The sequence below is a fragment of the Nipponia nippon genome, unplaced genomic scaffold, assembly GCF_047370975.1.
Source record: "Nipponia nippon isolate SJK-2023a ecotype South Korea unplaced genomic scaffold, ASM4737097v1 scaffold_5, whole genome shotgun sequence".
In the NCBI taxonomy this organism is placed as follows: Eukaryota; Metazoa; Chordata; class Aves; order Pelecaniformes; family Threskiornithidae; genus Nipponia; species Nipponia nippon.
This window is the reverse complement of record NW_028262369.1, coordinates 14,936,405-14,955,796: the sequence shown is the minus strand read 5'-3', so window position 1 is coordinate 14,955,796 and position 19,392 is coordinate 14,936,405. Positions and strand designations below refer to the sequence as shown.

The 19,392-nt window shown below is 41.8% G+C and overlaps 1 protein-coding gene across 6 annotated transcripts; it reads right to left on the bottom strand.

Moving 5' to 3' along the window:
- Positions 1–2,943: 2,943 nt before the first annotated feature.
- On the bottom strand, positions 2,944–19,369 carry ARPC1A (actin related protein 2/3 complex subunit 1A). 6 transcript variants are annotated; one of them, XR_015699102.1, is made up of 11 exons: positions 19,186–19,369; positions 15,799–15,880; positions 15,110–15,214; positions 12,681–12,903; positions 10,873–10,980; positions 7,254–7,466; positions 6,041–6,116; positions 5,657–5,850; positions 4,847–4,937; positions 4,524–4,589; positions 2,944–3,957 (listed from the first exon to the last, which is right to left on the bottom strand). XR_015699102.1 is itself a non-coding variant. In XM_087733731.1 (11 exons), the coding sequence occupies exons 3-11, from the start codon at positions 15,860–15,862 to the stop codon at positions 3,919–3,921; spliced, it is 1,113 nt and encodes a 370-aa protein (XP_087589857.1). In that variant the 5' UTR covers positions 15,863–15,903; positions 18,384–18,500; positions 19,186–19,369; the 3' UTR covers positions 2,944–3,918. The 6 variants fall into 6 exon arrangements, 5 of the variants coding, with proteins under 5 accessions (XP_087589857.1, XP_087589859.1, XP_087589856.1 ...); XM_087733731.1 differs by lacking the exon at positions 4,524–4,589 and adding an exon at positions 18,384–18,500 and having other exon boundaries at positions 15,799–15,903; XM_087733733.1 differs by lacking the exon at positions 4,524–4,589 and adding an exon at positions 18,384–18,500.
- Positions 19,370–19,392: the final 23 nt, after the last annotated feature.

Genomic DNA, 19,392 nt, shown 5'->3' with positions numbered 1-19,392 from the left:
CAGAAGCAAGACAGCAGCGCGTTGGGGTCTGGTACAGGGAGGGAAGGGCCCTGACGGGGCTTCTCAGCTGCAGGTTGTGGATACAATAACCTCGTATTTGTTGAGCTGCAGAATTAATCCCCGTGTGCAGGGTCAGCTGTAAGGGCTCTGCAGGGTGGCACTGAGCAGGCAGCTCATCTTGGTCCTCAAGTCCGTCAGCCATGCTTCACTTCATATGTGTTGCCATGATCCCATCAGACACACATGGAGATCCCGTGATGTCCCCAGAGGGTGGTGGGTCTCTGCAGCTCTGGTCAGGAGTGAATCCCCACGGTGGGAAAAGTCCCTCTCGGAAGCAGCGAGCTGCCCCGTCCTCCAGCGGCAGTTTGCCCTTCGCAGCGCCCAGCCTCGCCGCCAGCATCGCTGCTGCCCCAAATGCAGCAAGAGGGACGCAGCTCCCACAACAGCTCCCACGTGGCTGAAAGCTGCGGCTTTTTGAAGTTTTTCCTGCTGCCTGCGCATTTTCTCTAGTCCTCCTTTGGCTACGAGCTGCTCTGCCTCTGCTCTTCACCAGGAGAGTTCAGGCTTTCCAGGTGTCCGACCACTGCCTCCTGCACCAAGACCAGCAGCTCTCACCTGTGTGGGATGGGAGGACACAGGACAGGAGAGCATCCCTCTGCCCATCCCTTCACATCAGATCCCCTCCAGGCAGGGATGCAAATCAACGGTAGATCAGTTTAATTTCTGCAGTAGGAATCAGGGCATGTCATTAAGAGAAGAGAGGGGAGAGCATCACCCCCAGCACTGCCGGCAGCGTGGTTCCTTGTCAGCCATTGCATTTCCTCATCGCTTCTGGTCTTGAAGCTGCTCCTGTTGCGGCTTCTCTTTGAGCCTGCGCTACCGAGCACAGCGAGCTGCCTCCACCGGGGATGTGCTGGTTCTGAACACTGCTTGGGTTTCCCTCAGACTCAATAGCCCATGGGAGAATAAGCCAGTGCTGTGGAGGCCGGGGACGAAGGCTCAGCCCTGCTGGGTCTCTTGCCAGATCTGACTCAAGGTTTGGCTAAACCCTTTACCTGCTTTTGCCTCCATTTTCTTAAGCGGAAAAATCCTCCTGCATCCACGGCGGCATATCTTGTGATGCTCGGGTCCTCCGCAGAAAGGCTGTAGAGGAACCATCCCACTGCACGGATGCTGGGGAAGCCAGAACGGTTTTTTTGCTGGGGTTTTCTTTGGAGGTGGGGCAGAGGGGATGAAAAGCAGCAGCGATTCTGCAGCTTCTTTTCATTTAGAGGCTGGGAAGTTTTTCAGGCAGGCGCTAGTGAACAGTCTCGGGCATCCCTGCTTGCGTAGAGCCCCATTTCTTGCCCCCAACAGTCTGTTAACTGGTGTGTAACGTCGAGCATATGCAGCCAGCAGCTACCCTGTAATTAAGACTGCAACCATGAGCTTTATTGTGAACATTGCTTTCAAAGGTACCGTTAACCCAAGCACATACAAGCATGTGCTAAGCAGCCTGGTGCTGCGGTTAGCTAAATATGCTAGTGAATTCTCACCCACGCTGGACGCAAAGGAGAGTGTTACAGACGGGGGAGGCGACCAAAGAAACGGTGGAGGCAAAACAACCACCTACCTTCACCGTGGCTCACAGACACTGGAGGTGGGACGGCAGCGGAACGTCCTCCTGGAGAGGAGCGATGGCCTGGAAAGCCAGAGAGCCGCCATCTCCCGCCGCCGACGGTGCACAAGGCGCAGAGCTCTCCCTGGCCCCTGCGCACGGGGCAGTTTTGAGTTGAATTACGCCCTGAGTGATGGTTGTTTATATTCCCCTCGCTCAGTCCTTTTCTATTATAAATATCTCCAATCTGTTTTTAATCTCAGACTTGTAGCACACATATTTCTCTCAGACAGTAATCTACAGCAGTTTCATCAAACCTCAGTTTGTTGGCTTTTTGGAGCAAATGGGATGGGCTCATTTTACCTTCTCCAGCTCTTTCAGGCAGAAAAAGAACAAGGCAAAAAATTTAGAGATCCATTTTCCCCCACTCTCTCATTAGATGATTTTTTCCATCCTTTTATGTTATTTGGACCATGTATTTTTGTATCAATTTTTTTCATACTTTTTGGAAATAAACCACCACGCTTTCAAAAAGCAACTTCAGAAACAAAATTATTCCCGTCTGTGAGATATAAGCATCTCATAGTACGTATGGAGATGGACAAAGCCACGCCCGTGCTCCTCGGTCCATCCGCCAAGGCTGGCAGGGTCCCGTTAAACCAGAAGACACTTAACTCCATTAGCGTTGTATCCGAGCTGCTAAACCCAACCCCACCATGAGTCATTGTACGCTCAGGTCACTAGACTGCAAGATGAGCAGAGGTGAAACAGTCATTATTTTATGTTTAGAAGGGAGAGGAAATTGCAAAGTCACGCTTGACTGCCAGGGGAGGAAGGTGGGAGACACAAGAAAACCAGAAGGAACTGGAAAAACAGTCAATTCTCTGCACACAACCAACATTGCACCTGAAAATGATCCGGCTCTGTGATGGACACAGTTCGCTTGCAGCAGAACAACAGCAGTTGTCAGCTTTGTGAGCTTATCTTCCACCCTCCCTTTTCAATCACTCAGAGCTGAGAAACGAGCAGTCTATGAAGCAACTCGGGTTCCAGAGGAAGTGGTAAATTTAGTCATGGGGTTTTTCTTAAGACACTTCTGCATTTTCAACAGAAATGACAAAGTCTTAAACCTTGTAAAGCAATGCTGTGAGCCAGATAATCCCCTCCAGAGCACAGCTTGTCTCAAGCCTCAAGGCAGCAATACAGTTAAGAGTAACTAGACCACGTGAATAAAATAAGTTATGTGCAAGTGCCCCCGTGAGCTACCGAGGCTCAGAACTGAACTTCAAAAGATACAGTCACCTGGAGACAAAGGATCTGCACAGAAGCTAGACCACGCTGATACCTCTGATAAGTGTGCTTCATTTCTCCACCAGTCATTATAAACACAGAATTTTATAGGCTGAGCACTTGGCTCTAACACAACATGCAGTCCTGCGTAGCTTCACGGACTTACAAAGTGATTTGCTTTTAATTTGTCCTCCTAAGATCTGGCTCAGCAGACTTGTGCCTCACTTTCCACATGCAGCCTTCTACCCTGTATCCTAGGCACTGCACTGTGAGAAGTCTTTGTACAAATCCTGAAAGGTAACTACAAATAATTCTGGTCATTCGCCTTTGGAAAACTATGACCCACTAAACGGACAATGAAAAAGACATTCAGGTTAATTTCCTATTATTACTGGATTAAACGCTAGGTGGAGAGAATTAAGAATAGTAAGACAAAATTGTTCATCCTCCAAAATCATCGCCTCAAGGGGACAATTCCCCTGAAAGAAGCCCAGCTGAATCTTCACACCCAGATCATCAGAACGCCAGGTTTTCATCTGTCAACTTTAAGAAACTTTCAGTAAAGATGAACTCTTCCTGTTTTACGGCCATAAAATATCAGTGCATGGTTCTCCTGCTCTCTCTCTCTCAGTTAATTCCCTTAATATCCCTTTTTTAATTACTGATAATGAGCATCAAAACAAAGAATCAGTTTTTCTTTTTTTTATTATTATTATTTCTAGCAGACAATTTACATAAAATTCCCCTTTTAAGTTAGTGATTCATAACTTCCTGCAATAAACTACTTAAGGAGCAGCTTTGGTAAAGAATGGAATGAAACAACCAACCAAAAAAAAATAAAAAAGAACAATCACAGCTGATTTTGAAAACAACACAATTCACCAAATTTAGATTCAAAAGAAAATCTGCCAAGCTGTATTTTCTCAGTGTTTCCAAATATTCCACCTTCCTCCTCCCTTTTCAGGTTTGTGCAGATGTGGGAGCTGCATTCTGTCAAGCAGTTTGTCCTGCTAGATCACGGAAATCCATCTTTACATGATTCGTAGACCTTGAATAGAGGACTCTAAGGTCTTGAAAGAGAGAAAATCTTAATCACAATCTGCTACAGTATCCTGTGTTAAATAATTCAGTGTAAATGCTGTTGCTAAGAAAAACGAGTGAAAACCCTGAATACTTGAGATTAGACTCATATTCAAGAGCCAGAGACCACTATCGTCATTCCTTTCAAACTCATGCATATATAGACCAATGATTCCACCCCCTTCTCCTGAAACTGCATTAAAGCAGCTTATATATCACCTCAATTTCTTATTTGGCTCTTGTCCCCACCAGAGCTTTCTGGCATTATAGAATACAGACAAACTACTCTTTGCCTAAAAGGCAGCGCACAGCTCTTAGCAGCTTGGGGAGGCCAACAGAGACCTCCGTTGGCCAGTCCTCAGCAAAGCAAGCACTTCCATTATTAAATCTTTTCAGGGTTTTCAATACAGCGCTTACTGTATTTGCTAACTGCTTGAGGTAACTTCTTACTACTTTGATAAGTTAATTATGAGAGGGCAGGACCATGTTCTGCAGAAAGACAGTGAGTAGAGTCCAAAGGGATGGGAGCAAGAAGAGGCAGCAGGCCTTGTCATACCAATGATCTTTCCAGCCTGATTGTGGCTGAGGTAGAGGTCGGACAAGGAAACAATCAGTGGGATTCCTACAGGAACATTAAGTGATTCCATTAAAAAATTAAGTCTGGATTAGCACCATCTGCTAAGCAAAGTATATCTGCATTTAAGCTGAATCTTGGATCTGTCTTCCTTATGGAGTTCGCTAATGGTCTTGAATATTCCAGTCTGGATTTCCTACTGCTAATAAAACCTGCATTAGGGCTGAGCCCCAGAAGTTGATGCTAGAGATCAAAAAAACCCACCACCACACCCAGTTCACATAAACATGGTAATAAAAGCATACCTTGAAATCCCAGATGGTCATTGCTCCATCAATGCCGGTGGTGCAGAATTTACGACAATCTCGTTTGTCTATCTCATAAATAGACACTTGGCTGAAAACAGAGAGTGATAGCTGTAACAGACACCCATTCCAGAGAGCCAAAAAGCTGGGAAATTTGGGCTGAATTCAACTCCTACTCTCTCAAAGGGAGACATGAGTATAGCAGAGCTTATGCTAGATTTTTGGTACAATGCTTCAGAAAAATAAGCAAAGAAAAAGGATGCTGAAAGCTCTTTTATCGCTTGGTGACTGTAGCCTAAACATTTTCCTTGAATAATGACAAATTGCTTCAGGAATGTCAGCATCCTCTGGGCTCACATACTTTTTTAAATGCAAGGATATTTTACTCTATTAACCTGAATCAATCCTTTTGATGAATAAATACACGTGGAAATAACATCTGAAATAGGAAGCTGGTATGTGAATTCCTGTTTCAGGTGAATTTTGCTGACGAGATTTTTGCACAGTGCTACCAACCCTTGTGAACTATCTACATATTTGATAAGATAAACTGTGTTCAAGTTACAGAACACATTAAACATGAGCAAACAGCAGTAGCATGCACGCCATGGTAATGATTAACTTTACCAGCTTCCATCCGAGTCCCAGAAATAGACAGCTGTTAGTGAAAGACTAAAATGAAAATGGGATACCAGCTAAACCCATCTGGTATCGCAAATCTGAGCTCTCATAGGTTTGCAGTACATCCTGGGAAACCAAAGTGATGTGGAGAGCATTCCTTCCCCTCGTACTGGCGGCCACGACACTCACGTTATACTGTTTTGGTGCAGCGTCTCCAGGGTAGTGTTACGATCTTCTGTAGTGGCTCTTTTATCCATGTTTCGGAAGCGTTCCATAGCAGAAATATTGCGCTGGATGCTCTGTTTTGGAATGTCTAGTTTGGAAACAAAGGTCAGCAAGCCACGGTCATCACAGTTAAAGAGCATCGGGCAGCAGTCATGGCCCTGCAACCAGACATCATGAAGCATGTCAAGAAACATAATCACCATCTCGTTTTTCTGCTGCTGTTAATTGCAGAAATGCAAAGACTGGCACTATGGAAAAGCTTGCTTATTACTAACTTCATAACGTATGGTGTTTCTCCCTCTCCAAAACACTACAACACTCTACAAGGAGAAAATAGTAGACACTTACAGCTGCCACCACACTGTTCTCAGAGACAAACGACACACTCAGGAGTGGGAGGAACTCTGTTTTCAGCTGCGAAACCCTGAACACAAGAACATTTGTTAGAGGACTTCATTGAAACCTCTCATCTTTGGCTCCAACAAAAAATAGAGATCGTTCCCACACAAAGATTATTGGAAAAGAAGTCTGTGTAGCTCACTTGTCCTGAGGTGACACCAGAAGGTTGTAATTTGTAATAAAAAGTTTTAACCTAATGAAAGTGTCCTGGAAGATCTATAACAAACATGAAGTATTGCAGATGAAAGGCTGAAGTTATCTAGTATTGTGTGTAAACAGTGGCAAGAGTTTAAAAAGAATACCCCCAAAAAAGGTTCACATTGATGAAGCTATTAATTTCGTTTGCATTTAAAAAACACTTGCAGTTTTAGTGCTTGGCGTCACCTTTTCAGGAGGAAAAAGCCTGTATGTTAATTTAAGTAAACTTCTGGGATTTCGTAACAAACGAAAAAAGAATTCTAGAACACTTTACACTTAATGATATCCCCAGCCAGGTACTTATACAGCTGTAGCCATCAGAACCATAATTCAAAATGAAGCAGAGCAATGGCTGGATGATCCACCAGAGATCTCTGCTATCAAAACGTATGGGGAATCTCTTCCTTCTTGGTTAGAAAGCCATGGACACTGAAAAGTTATTCAGATCAGGATGAGGAGCAGAAGGAGGAACAGTTAATAAAACATTTTGTTGGATTGGAAGGCGTAAGTTGAAAAGTTGCAGCAGCAGTGTCTTAAGGACAGCGGTTGGGATTAACGTTTCATGAAATGAACAACTTATTTTCCAGATCCTGGTTGGGGATAGGGTCTTAGTAGTTACGGAGTGAGCATGTTTCTGGATTCTCTTGAATCCATTTACATGGAAATATTGTTTCCCCAATCACTAGAGTGGAATGTATTTTTTTTTTCAAATGCTGTTTCCCCCCCCAAAGTAAATTGACTGCACCCTCACTGAAGAATTCTTATAAGAAATTTAAGTTATATAATCTAAAATTCTAAGAATCTACCTTATTTATACAGGCCTCAAAGAGACTCCTAGAATCTACAGTAAAATTGTCAAAACTGGAAACAGCTGTCACAGTTCCCATTCTTGCAAGCACAATATTCCACATACTACTTCCTTCTATGTCAAACAGCTAATAACTAACAGAAAGAACATACTTACATCATATTTTTTGAGGCATCGGCAACTGACACAGTACTATCATGACTGACCCAGGCTAGGCGGTTACCGCTGGCAGAAAAACTGACACTATGCACCCATCCGCCACTTCCAGCACCCCCAAATTCGGACATCAGCTGCCCAAAAGGCATTTTGGAGCCCCATGGTGTACTGGCTGGTTTTTCATCCACTTCCTTAATGTAAGCAGAAAACACCCTGCAAATAAAAGATTTCAGCATGAACAAAGACAGAAAAAACCTCCTGGGAGCTTCATATACATTTCACATTGGATGCAAACAGATGCATTCTAATTCTAACAAAATAAAATACTACGGTATCTTTAAACAACAAGCCACTAGTGGCTGGGAAGCTTCAGTATACAAAGAGAAAGCAATAGTACAAAGGGTGTAATGCATATAGGTTTCTCATAAATGCTGTTCTTGTATCTCTCTCCTTTTTTTCCAGGAGATGGCACAAAAACATACATTGTCATTGCATTTTCCACTGTGCCAAGATCTCCCTTTCATCCTTTTGCAGTGCTAATAACTCTCAGAGTCAATCCTTCAGTTAGAGAAAAAACACAAATTGCACTGTGTAATTAGAAGCTAATACAAACACCTACAAAATTACCCACTTTTTAAGAACATTCACTTTTTAGCAGGATTTCAAAGAAAGAAAATTGATGTTCAAATGCCAGCAAAGGGGCTCTGAGCCACCTTGTTCTGGCTCATTACTGAAAGAATGCCTTGAAAACCTGAAATACCACAATGTTTTTATAGTTTTTTTCCCAGCACTACAATTTTCAAGCTATATTTAAATAGAAAGCCTCCCCCTTTCATCAAATTCCTTCTGCATGATTCAGACATGCCACAATATGGTGTTCTTGACTGTTACCATGGAAGTTACTGGGACGTCACAAACACAGCATTAGAGTCCATTGAACAGGCGGAGCAAGTGAGCTACGCCATACTACTATCAGAGAAACATTTCAGTATAAACGAAAAACCGTGATCAAATATTCATGGTTGCAAACACAAAAAGGAAATATTTTATAGTGAGTTTAAGGAAATGTTGCTCCCCTCTCCCTGTTTTTTTTTCATCTTTTACATGTGTGGGGTATGCACTTCAAAAGGTACCTATTCAGCTTATTCAAATAAAGCTGATCATTTGGAACAAGAAGGGTTTAACTGCAGCTATATTAGGTACAGATTTTCAGAGAATTAAGCATGAATTTATATTTGGCTCTATCAGTTTAAATATAATCTAATGATAATCCTTCAACAAACTTAATTTTATAGAGACATCTAAAAGGACGGTTCTCTTAATGTATGGAAATAGGACAAGATGTTTAAAGCAACAGCCTTTGACACAAGGCAGAAAAATCATTCCTAAGTAGTGAAAGACCTTGAAGATAACTGTTAGTTAAAAAAAAGTCTTTTCCCTTACTAAAGTCTCCCTTTCTTTTAAAATCAAAATCATCTCAGCTTGAAGGCCCCAGCCTTCAAAGAACATTGGGAAATTACTTTCATTCCCACAGCAACATTGTTCCAGCAAGAATATAAAATTCACACCTATGCGGTGCTGTTAGCTATATATATATATATTTCTAAAGACAAACGTAAGAGGAGCTCATCTAGGCCAGCCACCAAAAAAACTCTGCTGAATACCTATCAACTTGGAGCCTCTTCTGCCCTCCATTCTTTTTCCAAAATGTCTCCCACTTAGCTGCTTATTAGTTGGCAGTGGCTCTGGCAGATCCATTTCATAATTTTCTTCAGAACCACCTATCAGAACAGATGCATACTTCAGGCCCAGATATCTTTATTACCTTTAATATGTAATTGAGCATTCCCTAGAACTGGAATTCTAGAGATCTGTATTCATCATTTACCAAAGAGAATATTCTTTCATGGTTTTGAGGAAAAAATAGAAACATAAACCTAGTACCAATCTCCACTACTGTTCCTTTCTTTAATGTTTCTATATGGAGATTTCTATGATAAAAGCAGCAAAATTATTAAATGATTCATCCTAAAGTAAAATGTTAAGCAAGAGCAGAAAGTTTCCCAAATGTTTTAAACCAAGATCTGTTTTTTCAAAATATACACCATTTTTCAGAGAAATAAGATGCAGGACACTGAGTTTTCTGATGGGAAACAAAAGACTAAGCAGTCTTCTAGATATGCTCCCAGGAAATGAACTGAACCACATCTTGACTTTCTTCCAACCCCACCCCCCACCACCCCCCAAAAAAACCCCAACCAACCCCAACCCCCAAAAAACTCAAAACCTATACTGAACAGAAAATAATTCAAGTCTAACTTCTCAACCAAAACAGGAAAGAGGAGATCATCAGGGATGCAATGCATGTAACAAGCACCGAACAAAGCCTGTAGCTGAAGTCCAAAGTAACAGATAGATAGATAGATAGGTATCAGCTGACCTAATGTCAGAGTCCCAAGATGCTTTATGAACACGCATGAAAAAATTTCCACATGTGAAAAGCAGCTGCTTCTGGAAGATGAATGAGTACATTTTACACCACATTCTTTGTGAAAGGAAGTGAACACGTATAGTTTATCTAGTTAAAAGTGGAAAGAAGGCAGGGAAGGGAGACAACTCTCTTCTCCCCAGCTTCCATTTAACATCTCTCCTTACATAAAAAGGTATCAAAGGATTGAATTTAGATGCCTGGGTTTCATTCTGAAATAAGGAACGTAATAGTCGGTCCCACCTCCCCCTCCCACTCCTTCTTAGTCATTTTTAGTACACACTTTGAAGCTTAAAAAGCGCCCTATTACATAAAGAATTTAAGAAAAGAAGCTTTCCTTATTATTCAAGGTACAAGTGATTAAGTAAAAGATGAACTAAAGTCAACCACTCTGCAGACAGTTCCCCATGCAGACTTCATTGCAGTGACCCCCATCACTCAGCACAGAGCAACTTGCAGGACCCATCCCTCATGGTGTAATTTCACAATCGGTTTGAAAGACTATGTCATCCATCTCACATGCTAATCTGTTTTTACCAGCCTTTTTTTTTTTTTTAATGCTCTTCAAAAATGTGTTTTGTTGCATTGAGTTTCAGGTGGATCAATTCCTTGACCCTGCTCACCACAGGGCTGCAAGAACGTTAAGGCTAGCACAGATGAAGAGGAGAGACCAAGTGACTCAGGGAAGAAAAAGATAAGATACTGCCTTTGGAAGTGCCAAGTTACTCTGAATTTTGGAACTGCACCATCAGGATATTGCTTTTTGAACTCTAACTAGCAGTGTTGGTGTTCTACAAGACAGCACCTGCTAGTCTAATTTCAGCCTAACAACTAGATCTCAGCACTCAGTACATGCATAGTAGTACTACTTTTGTGTACTGCTAGTAAAGAAACCCACCAGTTCATTAAATTCAGGCATGTCACTCAACAGATAAATGTTAGTAGTCTGAAGTCTGCATGCAGTAGCACCAAAGTCTCTTAAGCTGGCTATTTTATTTTGGTAACAACAACAACAGTATGCAATGAGCCATCTTCTATTCTGATAGCAAACGCATGATCAACATGCTCATGCTATTGACTAACTTGAATCAGTAATCCAAATTGATTTACAGATGATTTATCTTCTCTCACCTGCACTTGAAGTCACAGGATCCAGCAGCCAGCAAAACATTGTTGGGGTGCCAGTCCAGGCTAAGGACAGTGGAACGAATGGGCTTTTTAATGTGTTTGCTCACCCACCTAAATGAAAAGAGAGATAAAATTTACATGGAATATTTTACCAGACTCCCCCAAACCCATGAAATACTCCCCCAAAAGATCACCCCTTGCCAATGACTAAACACACCAGTTTTGCAATAAAACTCACATTCTGCCCAAATCTTTCATATGGCCTTGTACAGTCTGTGAACTTTATATGGTTATCTTAATTAAAATTTTGAAGATTATAAACAAATTCACATTAAATAGGTATCTGTTCACCTGAATCCTATTCCCCTTCTAACTCATTTTTATAATGCATCGGACTGAACTCCTTAATGTGAATTTTGCACAGTAATTGCCTGGTGCCTTACATCCTATGAACAAGAGCTCAGCTTTGACAGTGGTATTGAGCTAAGCAGCACTATTTTCTTAAATCACTAAGTACACTTCCTCTCCAGCTCCTCCCAATGAGTTTTAGAGTCATCTCTCTTGCCTATTGACTCTTCTACTGTTTAGTAATACAATAACTATAAAACACAACAAGTAAATGGGTGAACTGCCAGTGATATGACTAGTGTATACATCTCAATTATTTGAAGTACAGTGAAGAGCAGTCCTGATGTTGAATGCATCAATATTAGCCTAAATATGTCTCAGCAGATTTGGTTGGTTTGAACTGTTTACAAAACAGTAATGAAATCTGTTATTCACTTGATGGCCTTTGGGATGATGGTGCTTTTTCTTTGAATTTACATCCATCAGGCACAAGCAGTTTTAAGGATCGCATTAAATTATTTGTCTTCAACATATGGGCTTTTGATTCTTCTGCAGACAAGTGAAGCAGAGAAAATGTTAAGAACTGAATATGTTGGAAAGCATAAAAGTCCAAAACAATCTTTAAAATGTATTTTGCAGATGGTATCATTGTTTACCGTCCCCACATGGAAGACTGCACACAGCACGGCAGGCACAGACACCTGTCTTTTGATGCGTGTTTATGCAACCCAAAGTAATAGGTACTGAACATATTGATTTCACCTACAGATGATATGGTAAATGTAGCTCCAACATGTACAGCTACAAATACAGATCCATTAAAGACCAGAAGCACTAAGTTTAGATGCCAAAAAGAAAAAAATGTTAATAGTGGAAATATTTGTGATAGTCCTGTCGGAAATCTATAAACTGTGACAAGAATACATGACAGAATACAGAACAGGTAGATGACAAGCTTGAACATCCACCCTGGAGATAAGTGACAGACTGGAATTCTTTAATGACAAGAAACAGCCGAAACTAATCTATACGGAAGAAAGACTCAACTCAAGGTTTCTTCATTCATTCTGGAAGGAGGTACAGGGAGGAAACATTTCTCTTTTTTTCGATCATACAGTTGTGGTACAGAAATTTTTACTCTGCATAAATTCTTGCACCTTTAGAAAAGCAACATGTTTGTGGTAGTCAACCAGAACACATCCACACCAACATGTATAACCTGAAAAATACGCTAAGTCCAAGGCCTTTAGCTGCTACACCAGAGTAAAGAAGTAAAAGAGGGAACCTTTCCCTAAGATGTAAAAAGTCCATGAAAGAACTGATGAGGCCTATCCCTCTACATTTCCTGAATATTTTAGGAATTAGGAAAAATAGTAACCTAGTTACCACCATTAAACTCCAGGCTTTAGCTTTCCTATGCAGACCTTAGGGGTGTAAATGGAAATCAAACTCAAACAGCTCACCAGTCATTTTCAGATTCAAAGTAGCACACAGATATAAGTCGAGCTCCACTTCCCACAGCAAATTTATTCTCCAAGGGAGACCATTTCACAAAGGTGGCTGCACGATTAATTCTCAGGATCACAAGTGTTGGTTTCCACACGCCGTCTTTCTGACTCCAGACGTAGGCATTACGGTCTGCACCGCAAGTTACAATGCGATCGCTTTTGGGAGCCCAGTCAATACCTGCAATTTAGAGTTCACATTAATAAACTTTTCCCTTTATACTCTATGCTTTACAGCAAGCCGAAACAGAGACAATCTCACAGCCTTCTACTACAGAGACAGTTATTACTGTTATGTTAGTATTCCCCTTGTTCACTTATTCTCCAGGCACCATTTTAAACTGTTAGGGATATCAGTTTGTCCCTCTAGCTTACATCAAAATTGTAGATTCTAAATTTCCAGATTCCACAGAGAATTTGCCTGCTAAGGAAGCCCGCTCTGACAGCTGGCCAACAGGTGGAGCTCTGCAGACTGGCTAAGGCCTGTCCGCCGGCACCCTGCAAACCATGGACTTCTGCAAGAGACCTGCTTCAACAGCTGAAACCCAGCAATCCTAAAACTATGCACAAACCTCTAACATAGTTGTCTGCTTGCTGCCAGACCGCAATCATGATCTAAAAGTTTAGATAACAGGGTTTTTTTTTTTGTTTATAAGTTATCAATCTTTATGTACTGATACAATCCTTACATTTTTTCCATGCCTATTTAAGCTGTGTGACAAGAAAGAAACATTTACCGAGCAAAAATAACACATTCAAAGAATAACACAAAGCCTTTGATAAGCCTGCCATTGCTTCTTTCCCCTCCTATGCAATGAAGGATGTTCTCTCAACTGGAAAGTCTTACGGCAACATTATTTTTCATATTTTCTTTAGCATTCTTCTTTGAGATGCAGAGTGCAATCCTGAACTCTCCTGCCACAAAATTATACTTCAATGGTTCTCCATAACTGTGTTCAGTATTAAAAACATTCCTTAAAATAGGCATATGCTTTAAAAGTTCTATTTTTGAAGAGGTTGGTAGTCTGAAGCCATAGTTACACAAGTCAATCTAGCGCTGCTTTTGAAAGAGGGACCATCCTGACCCTTGTTATTTCTCTTTCCCCCCACCTCCTCTGCACCAGCACTGGTGTTCTTCTGACCCGTGGCAAGTTCAGCTTTTCAGCTTAGCAGAAAACTAAGCCAGCAAAGAGCGTGAATAATGCTCTTCCTGTAAGTGAACAGAAGCAGCTCACCACCACAGCTCTGAATCAAGACACAGAAGGCAAAACAAGGGACCTTGTCCCTTGTCATCAGAAGCTGGAGCAGCAGCAGTTGAATCACTCCTGTCAGAGGCAACAAGTGGTTTGATCAGTCTACCTCCTGTGTCTAACCACAGTTTAAGTCTACTCTTTATGACAACCACAGCATTTAGTATTCCAAAGGTATACGCTATGCAGGAAAGCAGAGAGAGCTCTTTTCCCAAGTCATGAATATTTGGCTTCTAACACTAACAGGTACAAGTAAAATGCAGAGAAACGTCTTTGGGGAACAGCATGCCATTTGTAAATTCAGCCCAAGTGACTCTTCACAAAGGAGCACGTACAGTTGTGCTCTTTGACAGCAAGAATCAGATAAATTGAATAAAGTTACTGCAAAACGCTGTTGGGCAGATACTTCTGCCCATTAGGGAGCTGAGAACAGAATAAAGGATATTGCTGTTTTGAGCAAGTGTTTGTATTAATTAATTTCATTTCCTTAGAGAATAATGCCCTTATAAAAATATCACCACAAAAAAAAATAGTAATATAAGACACTACTGCAGGACAATCACATTTTAAAAATAACACCTTGTGACTCATTATGGCAGCTCTTCTTACATTTTCATCGTGGAGCTACAGATACTCTGGGCCTGCAGTAAAATGTGCTCACTGATGCTCTGTCATAAATCCAGGACTGACCACTTCAACTCTTTATACAGTCCCTAAAAAAGGATATTTATTCCTGTCGGAAACCACAAACCAACGCAACAGTTGTATACTTGATGAAGTTTTAATACTAGCACTTGAAAGGGAGCAGCATGTACCACCGGGAGAGTCCGACACACAACCAGATTACTTCAGAAGACTGAAAATTTATTCTCATTATGTCACTATGGATGAAAAATAAGCAATAGTTAAGAAAGAAAGGCTCAGTTACTCTACCAAAATGTCTGGAAATGAAATAGGGCTTTTCCTGCTAACATTCATTGCATGCACTCCAGAAAAATGCTGCAAAAGTAAGTGGGAATGCCAACCTATAAAAAGATCTATTTACTCAACACTTGCAGATTTCCTGTTCAGATTCTCGACTGGGGAAAACAGGGGGCGGGCAAACTTAATGTCTGGTACAGCACAATATTCTCTTACCTGTAATGTGTCCATTGTGTTCCTTTAGCTCGTGAGCCTTTACCCACTGGTTCCCGCTCTTCTTGTAGATGTGGACTTCATGATTATTAGGGCTAATGGCAATCTCTTGAAGAAGAAATAAAACAATCCAATAGTACAGAAGGCTTTTTAACACCAAATGCTTTACTTGGAAAGACTTTCAATCTAAAACCTGTATTCTCAGATTTCAGAGCATTACATGGGTTTTGTAAACAAAGGGACAACATCCTTGGATAACCTCAAACAATTATGGTCATAACATGGTCATGGGTATACTGCACAGAAAGACAATACATTCTGAACATGGCAATCCACGTTCTAGTAGAAAACTAGGCAATTAAAAGGAAGGGCTGGTTTGGGGTACAGAAACAGAGGGTCAAAAAGGGTAAGGGCCAGGTCATTCTCAAGAGGTGCACATCAAGGCAAAGCTTTCTGGAACACTAGTAAGACTACATCTGCTCACACATCAGAGTTCCAGTAATGGGTTTAGAGAAGTTCAGATTTAGAAGATGTGTGCTTTTTCGATCATAAGTGGAACATTTAACATGTAGCACTATGTATTTGACCATACCTTCCCTAAACATGATCCAGAACATTACAAGATCACAAACTGACAGCAAAGAGAAAATAGCAATTGAAAAATTAAAAGTTAAAACTAACATATTACTTACGAGTACGGTCTCTGTTCCATGCATGGCAGGTGATCGGCTCTAGTAAAAACTGATGTAGAGACATTCCGAGTTAAAGATATTCCTATGTTGTAAAAATGGAAAAAGCTGAAAGGTGTAAAATTGAAAACAAAACACTTCAAAATTATATAATTATTAAAACAAAATCAGCCTTCAGCATTTACCAAGGTTGTTTCAGTCCAGTATTACAATTTACTTACAGACAGTCACAACTTACTCAGTAAATAAGTTAAGGCTGCTAAAGAGCTTCCTTCGCCATACGCCCTGATATCTTCAGTAGGCCAATGAATTTTAACTGTCCTGCTTACTATAGCTAATTGCAATTGCCCTAAAACCCATATACGCTTGCTGCTTAGCATATCCTCACAGGCGAGAGAGCAGGTTCTTAGGAAATCTAACAAACCTAATAGTTTTACCATAGAAATGGAATACTTGGAAAAAAAAATAATTCTAGGGACATATCTCAGTGAACTGATTCAAAATCATGACATGTATCAAGGCTCACAGGCAGCACTACAATAAAATCTTTTTTTTTTTTTTTTAATATGTATCAGGAGGTTAAATTGGTGTGTCCAGAACATTGATATGTAACTGTAATCTGCTGATGTATTATTTGATAAAGCCATTTATATGTATCCTAGGGAAAAAGTATTAAGATTAGTAATCAACTAATTACTAATTTCTTCAAATTAATTCCAGCACTAAACTGTTTTATAGTTAGACTTTTGCCCCCATGAGATTCAAACACTAAAAGAACAAGCTGAATCGTTCTAGTTTGTAAGTGTTTTAATTTGTTTTAAAAAAAAGCTAGATACCAAGCTTTTTCTTTAACTTATGACTGCTACAAGAGACAGCGCTGAACCTCTGCAATTGGAGGCACACTGACCAGCAATTACAAAGTTGTTTAAAATACATATCATATTGTATGCTCTGTATTAATCAAGGGCAGCATAAACGGATGGAAGATAACATCATAAAAACTCAAGGTCGTCTGTAATAACTAAGATGCACATAGTTAATACATACAACTTGGATTTGTCAATTCTCTCCATATATTCCACTAATTTTCATAGCAATTTATCCTTGGCTGATGGATCAAAGTCTTTTTACCCCCACATATACATCTAAAAAGAAATATCTCTGCGATGTCATTCCAAGACATCCACACCCATTATAGCCTGAAATTACAACATACCCAAGTATGGCCATGTTAGCAGAGGGTGGAGACTTCAGGACAAGGTAGGAATTTGGAAGCAAACAGGAAATGAATGGCAGTCCAACAGAAACTCAGGAGTGAATGAAAGATGAGTATGTTCTTACGGAGCTTAGCAATTACTATCACACCACTAGCTTAACAAATATGCTGAAAGTGCTGAATCTTGGAGCAGAAATGATAGGGTACTTTGCCAATGCAAATAATTGGAGAGACTTTTTCTTTTCTCCCCCCTTTTTTTTTTTAAGAAATCAAGCACTACTCTTTTAAAGAAATACAACTTATGGGTTACATTTCAAATGTACCTCAAATATAACTTTTAACTGTATGAGCTTTAAGTCCAGTTCATAATCTTAACCAGCATGATTTTCACGGTTCTTCTAATAATCATATTCTACCAATCAATTGAAGCTATTAAATATATGCAGTCCTAAGCAAAATAACTAACTAATTTTTGTTAATGGGAAAATATTGACATAATCTGAGTTACCTTTGACCTTGGACAGCCATATTTTGAGATTCCATGCGTTAATATAAGCAAAACACGACTGCAAATTGCTTTTTCCACGATCTTGCTTTAGTACATGCCAACATTCGGTAGCAGTGCATTTCCATATACAGGAAAAGTTGAAGAGCTGTTCTACCAACAAGGAATGCTCAGCCTTTTCTACTCTTTCCGAAATAAAATGTAAAAATATCCAATCTCCCCTCCCCAAGGAACGCAGCTATTTTGAAACACTTTCTAATACAACCCTGGTATTTTCTCCACAGATTGGCACTACATGTAAATGATACAATCCCATCCTAACTTCCAGTTCAGAGATTTTTACTAACCTACACGCTCTTCCAAAGACAGCCTAGACAAGCAATATGATCCATTCCTTCCCATTGATTGAGTTTCCTGAGCACCATAACTTGTAGCAAGCGACTGTTTTCCATTTTGGTTTGGTAACAAACTCATAAAAAACAACAGTGATGATAATCTCAAACTGCACTACTATTTCTGTCATCTGATAGTTACAGCACTATTTTCTTCAGGAAGATAAATCTTAATTAAGTCTTCCAGTTCTATTTCTTCCTTACCAATACATAGACAAAATCAAACTCACATCTCACTAGAGAAAATGCAACTAGCTCTGTGATTCTTGATGTAATTCATACGTAGTAAACCCCTCAATGCTTTCCTGTCAGCGAACCTCAGAATCTCACACAGGTAAGATACTGTCATGATAACTTTGTTAGCCAAGTACTTAACGAAGCTATCCCTGATCTTTTTTCAAATGCAAACTAACTCTCCTTTGTGTTTCAAAAAATTTTTTAAAAAAGGAGAAAAAAAAAAAAGGAAATCTTGCACCTTTGTACAGCAGGAGTTCTTTCAATGTGTAGACTGAAAAGATCAAGGCTGGGAAGTGCAGGACTCAGCTGTTGTCATCTCTCAATGGGATGAGAAATATGTGGTGTAAGGCCATCCCTGGGACAAGCAACCAGCAAGGATGCAGACTCAGAAGTGGAGATAGCATGTGTGTGTGTGAGAGAAAGGCATCTTTTTAATGCTTGCCTATTTTCAGAGCACCTACATCACTTTCAAACATCTGGAAGAGAAGTGCCTATAATTAAGGACTGCCTCCTACTGCTGTCACTCCCTTCCCAGTCACTCAGCGCAGCTTTCCCAAGAGGGTGACTCCTCGCAGGCAAGCCTACTGACACAGGACACCATTAGCATTATAAAGCCGACCGGTCTGGGACGGATTGCGGGCTGCGGCCCTGCCCCGCGCTGATAACACAGGTGCACAGCGCTGCCAGGGAGGCCACGGCGGGGCAGGAGGCAAGGCAGGGGCTGCTCCGCCGAGGCCCGCCCGCCGGCTCCCTCCTCGGGCCCATCCACCCCCCGTGCGGCCCCGTCCCTTCAGGGCAAAGGAGCCGAGGGGTCCCCATCGCCTCACCCTCAGAAGGGTGCCTCCGCCCCCCGCTCCGTGCAGCGACAGGGCCGGGCACGGCCCCCCGCCCCCGGGCAGGCCGGGGCCGAGGGGACTCCCCCCCGCCATCCCCTCAGCACCGGCGGCCCTGCGGGCTCCCCCCGCCCCCCACCCCTCTCGGGGCGGGGGCAGGCCGGCCCAGCGGCGCCGCGGACAGCCGCCCCCGGCGCGGGGACTCACCTGAGGCGACGGGAGCGGAGCGGGACTCGCGGACTCTGGTCAGTCAACGCGACTCCGCTCCGGGCGGCGGGAGAGGGAGCGGCCGGCGGCGGAGGCCGAGGGGGGGGCCCGGCACTGACAAGGGAGCCAGGAAACGCGCTCTGCGCTTGCGCGCCGCCCGCCGGCCGCCCCGCGGGCTGCGCCTGCGCCGCCGCCGCGCTGCAGGGG

Coding starts and splice junctions, on each gene's coding strand:
- ARPC1A (XM_087733731.1), bottom strand. CDS start 15,862: ATGTCTCTACATCAGTTTTTACTAGAGCCGATCACCTGCCATGCATGG. Junction 15,215..15,798: donor ATGGAACAGAGACCGTACTC/GTAAGTAATATG, acceptor TTCTTCTTCAAG/AGATTGCCATTAGCCCTAAT. Junction 12,904..15,109: donor ACACAATGGACACATTACAG/GTAAGAGAATAT, acceptor TCTAAATTGCAG/GTATTGACTGGGCTCCCAAA.